Here is a 12,630-nt window from a genome sequence, read left to right on the forward strand (position 1 = left end):
TAGACATCACCTGGCTGGGGAACACTCTCCAACCTCCATATAATCCTCGAATAAGGTCATGATATTCACTACAACAGAAGATCGAGCATCTTCACTGGCCTCCTATAAGATCTGAAGGATGTCACTCTTATGGTGCTCCATTACATAGCTCTCAAACACAAGTCCTATCAAGGACACCTGATCCAAACTTAGCATCATGTTGATCTGAACACTGATTCAGGCTGGATTGAAATAGATCATTCGGCAAAGGTGGCACAGAAGCTGCATCTGAAGTGGCATTTAGGTTTAATGCTGCTCAGAGGTGACATTTACACAGCAATTACAATTGCATAAATAATGTTTTACATATAAAATGACAAATATAAAAATATTAAAAATATACTACAAATAATTATAAATATTAAGGGGGTTGTACTTGCTTGTTTTGATTATTGGGGGGTTACCTCCCCCTCATCCCCCCTGGAATACACGCCCTTTAATTCAGTAATATAATTTGTAAACGTTTTATTTACGGTTAACCTAGCTTTTTTTAAATTATTATTATTTCTAAATTACAATATACTAATTGCAACACAATTTTAAATTGTACTACATATTCTCTTTATAATACCTCTGGTCATATTCAACGGACCATTCATTAATTTATATTAAAAAAAAATGTGTTGTGCTTGCCTGCTTGCTCTAGCGCAAACTAATCCATGCTACATAAGCATAAATGTAAATAAATAATAAAAAAAAATAATAAAAAAAAAATGAGCATACTGTACCAGAAATAAAGAATTTTTGACATAGTAAAGAAAGTCTAATTCGCACTGGGTTCCCTCTGGATTTTCCTAATTGGTTTTTATTGAACTTATGAGTAAAATAAGGTCGGCGGTAAACATTACTTGACGAAACGTGGACGTTTTGGTCTACAAAATAAATGACATACAGTCATACCTCAAATGTGAATTTTGAAGCCATATTGAATTAAATAGTTTTTATTTATTTTTTTAAATGCACGGCGGCTTCAAAATTCACATTTGAGGTATGACTTTGTGTAAATTATGTTGTAGAACAAAACGTCCACGTTTCGTCAAGTAATGTTTACCATAGACCTCGTTTTACTCAGAAGTTCAAAACCCCATTATAAAAACACAAAGGAAAATCCCAAGCGAACCCATAGCTCACCTACAAATTGAGGCAAAGGCTGAACAGCTCTATGGAGATGTAATTGTGCATGAAAAGTCTGAATAAACTTTTACAAATGTCAAATAAATATATATATATATAGGCCAATACATATTTTATTAAGACCTTTGGATTAAAACATCCCTTATATTCGTCCCAAAAGTTTAGAACTCTCAATATAAACAGTTCAAATAGTAAGCAGTATATTATATATATGAATTAAAATATATATATATATATATATATATATATATATATATATATATATATATATATATATATATATATAATAATATAAAAATAAAGTAAAATGATTAGTTTCTTAGTTTTCATTAATAGGCTATTAGCTAACAGCGGAGGAAGGGATTGCAAGCTTAAAAGCCAAGTCAAAGGCATTTTTATAATAATAATATCTGAAACTACACATGGACTCACCTCTCACTCCTGAGCAGTGATTTTCTTATATCGAGAAAAAGACAAATGACCATAAAAGTGTTTATTTTTTCTTCTTTCAGGGCAATGTGTGTTGATGTTTACGAAAATACAGGCATTTTTAAATCATATGTTATCGGGTCTTTAAATGAAGATTACTCACATAACAGACACACTTCATTAAATGTCACAATAATGATTTATTCTTACGCATACACCAGTAATATAAATATAAAATATGTATTTATTTTAAAATTAGTGAGACATCATTTATCTGTGTTGGGACATCCATACAAACAGTTTAATCCTACCAAAATTGATTATGCAGCTGTACCAAAGTCATTACGGTGGCATTCTAAAATTAGATACAGAGTAGACGATACTGTTGTTGTTTTTTTTAACAAATATTAATTAGCAGCATATGCACCAATCTATAGAAACTGCGGTAACTTAAATGTCAAACATACTTATCATCACTTTAAAAACAAGAAACCCCATTAACAGTGGGAAAAAGAACAAATGAAAAGGATGTGTTGTTAAATAATATATGACTTTTTTTTAATCTTTTTTTGTTTGGTTTGGTCGACATGCTCTTGAATTGCAAAAGTCAGAAGGAGAAGTACTGGGCGAACCACTCTTGTCTCTGGGGATCTGGAGAGGTGACTGGTGATTCTTCTCCTTCAGGAGGGCTGAGGATGAAAGAAAAACAGACACAGAGAAAAAAGATAGAGAAAGATAGTAAGAGACAGGGAGAGAAATACAAAAATACTATAAACGGTACAGGAGTCTGGGCCAAACTATAGTTTTTGCTCAAATACAGTGTAAGAATTAGTCTTAAAAAAAAAACTAATAAAAAATATTGATTGACCAACATTGTTGTCCAGTTAAAATATCTAAACATCCTTAAAATAAGATAAAATTATTTGAGAAGCTAAATTGTGTAAGATAATAAGACTTACGTTTAAAGCAAGAACAAATGTCAATTACGCAAGCAAAATAAACATTACTCAAGACATATTTTCTGTAAAGCAAGTCTCATTGTCTTATGCAATTTTTATTCACAAGTAAATGTAACTTTTTGTCATGCACAGCCCTGATTTACCTTTACGTATAATATAAATATCATGATATATGAATATGGTAAGCATGCGGTACCATGGTATCAAAGTACCATCTAATATCCTCATGCTTCCGCCAGAGCATATGCCATTTTTTTTGTGGTTATAATAAACTTGCCCAAAGGCCTTGAGCTAATAAAGGTTGGAGTTCAGTTTGGTCATAACCTAAAAATTGTCAAAAAGTTAAACTTATTTGTTCCTTCAAAAATGCTTTGCTTAAATTGTGAAACCTTATTAAACATTTGTATTGATTAGATTTTGGCAAAAGTTCTCCATAGTTGGTCATCATATATCTTCATCCGTTTGAGACCTAAAGCGTGTTGATCCTGTTTGACTTTCCTTTATATAAACTTCCCATGAAGCTCATAAAAGAGAATCAAATTTCTCCTTCCTGCTGTGTGTGCGTCTGCGATGTTGCAAACCTCCGGCTCTTTCCAGTGTCTTCCTTACCAGAACACTTTCAACGCTTTCAATCCTGATTAATTTAGTCCTAAGGTCAACATTTAAAGAATTTTCTCTCCCTCAGAGCTCTACTCTTCAAAAGAATCAGCGGAAAAACACACCTTCGTTACTGCTGAACATTTCATTTTTACTGAGGAAAAACAAGAGTTTGTCTAAGCTGCATGCTTTCTTTCAGGTAGCCGGGCTGTCTAGTGAAGATGCTGACTGACTGATTGATGTCTGGGCTTCTAACCACTGACTCAGTTTCAGAATCCTGAAAACTTTGTGATGCCTCCTTCCTAAATGGTGCTTCACAAGTGGAAATCTGGAGAGTCAGAGAGAAGGTGGTAAGTGGGATGGAATGAGCTCAACAAAATCGTGCTGGTTGACCATCATGGCAGCTTATTCACCTGCTAGTTAAGAAGCTTGTTAAAGACACCAACATAGAGACAAAGGGGTGCAAGACCAGAATAAATGCTAGTCCAGGCTGGTTTATGCTGGTATGGTGCTGGTCTAACTGGTGGACCAGCAAAGCTATGCTGGTTGACCATCATGGAAGCTGACTGGCCAGCTATTTAAGCCTGTTAATAAGTGGATATGCTGGTTCACCAACTAGACCAACACCAAACCAGCAATAATGTCAATTTATATGCTGATCGGGCTGGTTTTTACTGGTTAGTGCTGGTTTGGTGCTGGTCTAGCTGGTGGACCAGCATAGTTGTGCTGGCTGACCATCATGGAAGCTGATTGGCCTGCAAGTTAAGCACACTATCACCTTAGCTTAGGGGTGCAAGGCCAGCTTAGATTTTTACACATTTCTATGCTGATTCAGGCTGGTTTATAGTGGTTAGTGCTGGTTTGGTGCTGGTCTTGCTGGTGGACCAGCATAGTTGTGCTGGCTGACCATCATGGAAGCTGATTGGCCTGCAAGTTAAGCACACTATCACCTTAGCTTAGGGGTGCAAGGCCAGCTTAGATTTGTATACATTTCTATGCTGATTCAGGCTGGTTTATAGTGGTTGGTGCTAGTCTAGCTGAAGGATCAGCATAGCTATGCTGGTTAGAATGCAAGTAAAGGTAGTTAAGAAGCTTGGTGAGAATACCAGCATCACAGACAATATTAATAGTGCTTTATATCACTGCTGAAAAGACCAGTAAAGATCAGCATTGAAATCAGTGCTGGTCCAGTCTGATTTTTACTGGTCAGTGCTGATTCGGTACTGGTCTAGCTGGTGGACCAGCATAGCTATGCTGGTTGACCATCATGGAGGTTGGTTGGCCAGCTAGTTAAGAAGCTTGATGAGGTCACCAGCACCATTCCTGGTATGGGAAGTCAGACCATCTTATGCAAGCTTAGACCAGCATTAATGTATAGGGTTAATCCTGGCTAGTTTATACTGGTCAATGATGATTTAGTGCTGGTCCAGCTAGTTTAGGTTAGCGCTGCTTGGCCTGCTGGTTAAGCTAGTTAAGAAGCCCGATGAGAACACCAGTATCAGCATCCCATAATTAGGACCTGCATCCAAAACACGACAACTGATGATGATCAGCTATGATGTTACGTTGGATATGTTTAGATTGTAATCCAAAACAAGAAAATCAGCTTTTGAGTCAACTCTTTTTCAATTAAAGTATCTCCACTAAATCGCACTTCTCAGTTTTTAACATTAATGTGGTAAATCTAGTTGTGGACAGAATTGTCTCGCATAGCCAGACTTTAGGTGTAATCGGATTAACTTTCACATTGCAAGTTATTCTGGCCAAAAACTGTCCACTTAGACAAGAAGGGCCGGTCTTAACTGACATGTAAAAAGTTACCAAACACAGTTTATTTTGTCTTTAGGTGACATTTAGGGAAAGGAAAATATGAAATTGGATATATCCCAGAGAACAAACTGGAATATTGGTGGACTCCCCCATTCACCACGTGGGGGAATATACAGGTGTTATTGAATTGCTACGTAGTGTCTCAAACAACTGTTGTTTGGAATATATAGCAATTGCATGTCGTTTTTTCGTTGGAATAGAAGTAGCCTCAAATGCACAATTCAAAACCTGTGCACCTTGACACCCCAAAATTGTGTAAAGCTAGCCAATCAGATTAGAGCCGTTTTGAGAATGTTCTTGCATCTGATAGTTTGTGAGTGTGCCATCTGATGCTAAGACTATGAACGGATAAATATGGCATCTATCTCGCTATACTAACCTGAAAATAGTTCACAAATTTGAGCCAACTAACAGAAAAGGCAATGAAAATCCAATTAAATTGAAATTCACCTAAAGCAAATTTTTCATATCTCCGGTCAACCAGCCCTTGAACTTCCAGTGTAGTTGAACTTCTAAAACTATTGGAGTTCTTGGCTTGAAGCCTCATCTCTATTCTCTTACAGTATTTCACCCTTGCAATCAATGCGCTTTGGTCCCAGATGTCTAAGCTGCAGCAAACTCAATTTAACGCTCAATCGAGCATGTATATCAGCCCGTTCAGCACTAATGCAACTTCTACCTGCACAGAGACAATGGATGATGAAAGTTAAACCTCTTAAAATAGTTTGCAGAATGCAAATGGATCACTGTTCTTATTGTATTGCATCAAATCAAATGCGATTTTTGCTTTCTATTCCTTTCTGCATTGCTACATCTACTTGTTTTTTTGTTTTTGTTTTTGTTTTTTTAATCAAAATGGCACATCTTTGGTTGTTGTGAATATGAGAGGTGTCCCAGATTGAAAATTAAAAGGTGGTTGTGGGTCTGTTGCTAAGTGGACCAGAAATCACCCTGACATGAACTGAACCGCAAAGGCTGTGTGTGCATAATGGCACCACAAGTGTCTTGTCATGACAACAGAGGGAAACCCTCCACAAGTCCACCTTGTTGCAACATCTGCAACTCATTTACATTCAGAGCAGCATGCAAGCAAGACCACACAATTGCACTTTAGACGAAATTATACTTCTAGGGTCAAGAACAGACGCAAGAGTGACACAGCATTAGATGAACACAGTAATACATGCACAACACAGCACTGCTCACAACATGCCAGTTAAAAGCAGAGCCAAAGGCAAAGGTTTATTTTAGAAAAAGTGTAGGTATGTTAAATATAAAAGGTAATATAAAGTCTGAAACAGTGTAATTTAAATGTTCACACATATGCAAGACAGTACATGGTGAAAAATGTTACATTTCAATTATATATATATATATATATATATATATATATATATATATATATATATATGTTTTACTTTCAATTCTTTCAGATGGCGCAAAAAATAACTGAAGTGCAGTGTAGTTCAAAAGTAACATGGGCTGTTCAAAGACAATATAAGACAGTTACATAACAGATGAGTCATATAACTTCCATCACAAACAGAAAACAAAAATTACAACACAAAGACAGACAACAGTCCCAGCGTGCACTGTGACAGCAGGGACACATGCTCCCATTTGCATTCCAATGCCATTTTCAAAGCTTCAGAGAGTAACTGTATGCATACATGTACAAAAGCTGAGGTATCCCTTTTATTTGCCTAATGTGGAAAGAAACACCGTTTTAAAAGTACTATGTGAAGCAGTATGCAAGGAGAAATGTTTCTAAAACATGGCTTCTCTGGCTATGGAATACTAGCATCCTGCATGCTGCACAGTATAGACTCTATACTGCTTACTATTGTTGAAAAAAGTATGTGAAACAGTATGCATTGAGAACTGTGTGAAAAACATCTGGCTTCATTGGCAATTTTCCGAAAAGAATCTTACTGCATACTGCGAAGCATACACGGTACTGCATACTGTGAAGTATACATTGTACTGCATACTGTGAAGTATACATTGTACTGCATACTGTGAAGTATACATTGTATTGCATTCTGTGAAGTATACATGGTACTTAAAAAAAGTATGTGAATCAATATGCAGTATGCAATGAGAAATGTTGTGGCTTCACTGGCTATGTTGGAACGGAATACTAGCTTCCTGAACACCGTATACTGCCTACTATTGTTTAAAAAGTAGTATGTTAAACCATATGCAGTATGCAATGAGAAATGTTTGAAAAACATGTTGCTTCACTTGCCATGTTAAGAATGGAATATTGGCATACTATACTGTCTACTACTTTTTTATAAAGTAGTGTGTGATGCAGTATGCAGTGAGAAATGTGTCAAAAACATGTGGCTTTACTGGCTATATTTTGAATAGAATAAGAGCTTCCTGCATACTGCACAGTTTACACTATATACTGCTTACTATTGTTTAAAAAGTAGTATGCCAAATGCAAAAAAAATGTTTTAAAAATGGGGCTTCACTGGCATATCAGAATTTAATACTACTGTAGCTTCCTCCATACTGCATAGTATACACATTACAGAAGTAGTATAAAAAGTAGTATGTGAAATGCAAGATGCATTATGCAATGAGAAATGTTTAAAAAACATATAGCTTCACTGGCTATGTCCGGAATGGAATAATAGCTTCTTGTATATTGTGAAGTATACACTGTGTACAACCTACTATTGTTTTAAAATGAGTATGTGAAACAGTATGCAGTATGCATTGAGAAATGTGTGAAAAACATCTGGCTTCATTGGCTATTTTCCAAAAAGAATACTATCTTACTGCATACTGCGAAGCATACATGGTACTGCATACTGTGAAGTATACACGGTACTGCATACTGTGAAGTATACACGGTACTGCATACTGTGAAGTATACATGATACTTTTTATCCAATACTGTCTAGTATTGTGTAAAAATAGTATGTGAATCAATATGCAGTATGTAACAAGAAAAACATGTGAATTCACTGGCTATCTTTACAATGAAATAAAATATTCCTGCATACTATGCAGTATACACTCTATACTGCCTCCAAAGGTTTGAAAAGTAGTATGTGAAATGGTATGCAACAAGAAATGTTTCAAACACCTTTGGCTTCACTGGCTATGTATGGATTGGAGGTTAACTACATACTGTGCAGTATACACTGTATACTGTTTAAAAAGTACTACATGAAACAGTATGCAGGATGCAGTATGCAAAGTAAAATGTCTTAAAACATCTGGCTTCGAAAAACATTTGAGAATACTACGGTTTCAAACTGCAATATATGCATTACTACTTTTAATAACATTTTATGTACAAATTTACGATTTTGAAAGTCCAATTAATAATGAGTCATTAAAAAGATGTTGAAAAATGTATTTGAGGCACATTGGGCACACTCCAAATAGAAAGTCAAGTAGATTGCATTTCATAGAGTACCTGTTGTAGAGTGCTCTGTTTTATATTACACATTTTTGTTGGTATTCCATGCATACATACAATTTGCATACTGTGTCGAGTATAGATACTGCATACTAGTATAGTATGAATGTTATGGTAGTATACAATGCCATTCTGATCAAGTGTAAAAAATTGAAGCCAGAGAGAGAGAGAACATTTTTTTATTTATTTTTTGCTTGACACTTTAAATTTTCCTAAGTTTATTGCCCACTAAAGCAGCATGCCCTTCATGTAATACCAATCCAAACAGGAATCCCTACATGAACCTAGTCCAAGATGGGGGCGACGCACTTATTATTCAAGTTAATTACTTATTTCAAATGAGATCGGAGCCATCATTTTGGATTTCACACTCTCTGTTAAGCAGAGAAGAGCCTGAAAACACAAAGCAAACCATCAGAGTGACTTTGGAAAGTTTCTTTCCACTTTTGCAATGGTGCTTGGCACATTAAAGGGATACCACAGCAGCTTCTAGAAAAGCTGAACCAACAGATTCAGAAGAGGGCGGTCATTTTTCAGTGTGCTAATGTCTTTGTCCCTTGGCCTGAGGTGCAGAGATTGAGGCATCTGGCGTGAGGAGGTGCGCCTCACCTCGTTAGTTTCTTGGGTTCGGTGAGAGGGGCTGGTGGGGGCAGGGGTTTGCTCGTGTTAGGCTCCATCTGGTGAATGGGGGAGTTGGGGATGGGTTCGAGGCGGGCGGGCTGGGGCTGGCCGCTCCCTGTCCCCGATGCCTCCACATTGGCCCTAAGACTGGGCGAGCTGCTGAATCGGTTGGCTGATTTGTCGTTCTTTCGCTTTTGCTACATAGGACAACAAGAAAAGCAAACAAAAAAGTTGGGAGTTTGGAGAGTGGCTCCATGATAGAGTATCTTGATGCTCTCAGATTCCATTTTAAAGAGTTTTTCTTTATCTCCTAATCAGGGCTCAACAATAAGGATGGCTTGATGGCCCATAGTCAGTGTGAGAGAGTTTGGGGCCATTTGACGAAACAGTCACTTGCTATATCAGGTCAGTGTTGCGTTGTCACTATGGCTAATGTTTGTTGACCATATACAGTACTGTGCAAATTTTTAGGCATTTGTGAAAAATGTTGCATAGTGAGGATGTCTTAAAAAATAATGACATAAATAGCTTTTATATATCACTTAATGTCATACAAAGTCCAGTAAACATAAAAAAAGCTAAGTCAATATTTGGTGTGACCACCTTTGCCTTCAAAACAGCACCAATTCTCCTAGGTCACCTGGACACAGTTATTCTTGGTTGTTGGCAGATAGGATGTTCCAAGTTTCATGGAGAATTTGCCACATTCCTTCTATCTATTTAGGCTATCTCAGTTGCTTCTGTCTCTTCATGTAATCTCAGACTGACTCTATGTTCAGTGGAGGGCTCTGTGGGGGCCATGCCATTTGTTACAGGGCTTCCTGTTCTTCTATTCTATTAAATTCTAGTCTATTCTATTCTATTTGCAAAAGTAATGTTTGGGAGTCTAACATGTATATTTCCTATTACACACTAAAGCTGAAGATATACATAACCATCTTCATACTAATAATGTTTTTGTGAAAAATTATGTGTCTACGACTTTTGCTCAGTACTGTACATGTTTTTATGCCTTGCAAAAGTAAATATTTGGCTTTTTGCTAATGTTTTTAATACAGTAGTAGTATATTCTGCTGATTTAAATTCGTCACCAAGGTAACATTCTCTAGCTGGCTAACATAGATGAGGTTTTGATAAAACTGAGAATGATTTCTGATAGTCTTGGAAGCATCAGTTAGAATGGTTGAAAATTGCGGCACCGGTGACATAAAATTATTTGTGAATTTATTGCTGTCATGAAGTTATTTTATAACTGTATAATTTTCAGCTGTTATTGCAAATAATAATAATAATAATAATAATAATAATAATAATAAAAAAGATTTGGGTAACATTACTTTACAATAAACATTAGTTGACTACATGAGTTAGCATGAACTAGCAGTGAACAATACCTTTACAGAACGTGTACATTTTGGTTAATGTTAATTAATATCATATACTGATACATTTTTTAAATTAGTATATGTTTGTAAATTGTGTATTTGCATATTTGTAAAATGTTTTACATGTTAATATTAGTTAATGCATTATGAACTAACAATGAACAATTGTATTTTTTTGTATTTATTAACATTAACCAAAATATATTGTTCATTATTAGTTTATGTTTCCTAATGCATTAACAATTATTAACAAATAGAACATAATTGTAAAGTGTTAACATTATTTGTTGGAAAAAAGGGAGGTCTGTAAAATTATTGGCTGAGTAATTACAAATGTGAATTAGTGCAGAACATCTCTTTATTGTTGAGCCCTGTTAATTCTTATTTCCTAACAAACGGCCCCTGAAATTCAAGCTTGCAGCACTCAGCAGAGGAAGCAACAGTCGCTCAAATCAAGATGAGTCGAAAAAGAAAATGTATCAGAGGAAGAGGCTGTTAAAAATTTTGATTGAAAAAAGAATGGCTTGGAAAGCATAGAAGAACTGGATGTTTAAACAGGAAGAGGATGCACAAACAAGAGACAGTAAACACACTGACACACACATGAACACACACACATACAGTATGGACACTTGGAAGTTATAGAACACAGATGAAGGCAACAGTGACACATCTGGTCAAACACAAAGACATTATTAAGACTGGGTCAGGAACTGTTGGTGTGACATGAAACCCACATAATCTCCCCAATAAAGGGATAGTTCACCTAAAAAAACAACCTGCCATCATTTTCTCATGCTCATGTCATTCCAAACCTGTATGACTGACTTTCTTCCTTGGAACATAAAAGGAGATGTTATGCAGAATGTCCACACTGCTCTTTTTCATATAATGACAGAAAATAGGGGCTATAAAAAAAAATACAAAAAATAAAATAAAATTCATGCATCTAAAATAATTAAAAAAATACAGAAATTTAAGGTGAACTATTCCTTTAAGCTCTATAAAATACAGGCAGTTAATATTAATATTAGACAGGAGTTCCAGTACGCTCACAGTGAATGGTGTGCTTTGATGCTAAGGGTTTCCAATGGACTCCAGTCCCACATATCAGTGTACTGCTTTTGATAGCACCTCGGTAAAATTGTGTCCTATCCAGGCGCAACGCCTCAACATGAAGTGACAAAATCAAAGCCAATCAGAATATATTTAATGTTTAATATACAGCAGAGTAAAGCGAGGTTCTGAACCAATGAGATTTCACTATTAGTAAAGCCAATATCAGCATGAATTGAAGGAAACAGAAACCAAGTGGCATCACAATGTACTGTTGTTGCGGTTGGCTGGTACCAACACTCAGTGATTAGCAATGAAAAAATGTGATTTAGCGCTTGTCGCTTTTTATTGTCACGCCTGGTTAGGATGTGGTGTAACAAATGAAAGCTTCAATACATTCAGCATGAACTGTCAGGACCCATCCAGCATACTCTATATAACAGTGTTGCCATCTTCAGGACACAGAAATATAATAGCTCTGTTCCAAAACCCAGTGAGCTGTATTGCTGTCTACTGTCTACTGTCTACATAGGCAGGGACCTTCAAAGGGGCCTTAAACTTCTTTTTATTTGACACACCGTTTTAGAAATGTGGTGTTCAAGCCATGATGCGCTGACAACGCAAAATGCATTGCAATGGTCAAAAATGTCCGTATAGAGTATGTTTACATAACAATTAAAAAATAGTGCAGTGGAAACTAAGATCACATTTTGTGTGAAAGCCCCCAAAGGAAGTATTCATACTGAAATGGGACCTCCTAAGTGACTTATTTTGAACACTCTACATAGGAAGCAACTCAATCAGCACTAAAGTGAAGAGCACAAGAGATTAGGCTCATGATTGATTCCAATAGTTTGAAGTTAGCATGTTGCTAAGTTAACAAAACAATACAACAACAAGCAAAAAATACATGATAGCACAAACCTTTTCTCTACTTGTTCAGTTTAAGACTGATTCCAAAAGTTTTATGTTAGCATGTTGCTAAGCTAACGAAACAATAGTCCAGTAGGCATAAAAATACATGTGTACATTGGCATAAAAAAAAGGCATAAAAATACATTGTTACGCACAAAAATATTGGGTAAAATATATTTTTTTTTATTAGACTGAACTATTGTTTATCAATACTTTTCTGTATTGA

At 35.9% G+C, this 12,630-nt stretch overlaps 1 protein-coding gene across 2 annotated transcripts in view; it reads right to left on the bottom strand.

The window, feature by feature from the left end:
• Positions 1 to 1,690: 1,690 nt before the first annotated feature.
• The window catches only part of fam184ab (family with sequence similarity 184 member Ab), a 175,037-nt gene continuing 164,097 nt past the window's right edge, over positions 1,691 to 12,630 (bottom strand). The window contains exons 18-19 of one of the 2 annotated variants that reach the window (XM_052096594.1): positions 9,037 to 9,245; positions 1,691 to 2,291 (exon numbers count right to left, since the gene is read on the bottom strand). In XM_052096594.1, coding sequence (XP_051952554.1) covers positions 2,210 to 2,291; positions 9,037 to 9,245 — 291 coding nt within the window. In that variant the 3' untranslated portion in view covers positions 1,691 to 2,209. The remainder of the gene's footprint in view (positions 2,292 to 9,036; positions 9,246 to 12,630) is intronic. The other variant, XM_052096595.1, reaches the window with a different exon arrangement.

The sequence above is a fragment of the Xyrauchen texanus genome, chromosome 28 (assembly GCF_025860055.1).
Source record: "Xyrauchen texanus isolate HMW12.3.18 chromosome 28, RBS_HiC_50CHRs, whole genome shotgun sequence".
Classification (NCBI taxonomy): Eukaryota; Metazoa; Chordata; class Actinopteri; order Cypriniformes; family Catostomidae; genus Xyrauchen; species Xyrauchen texanus.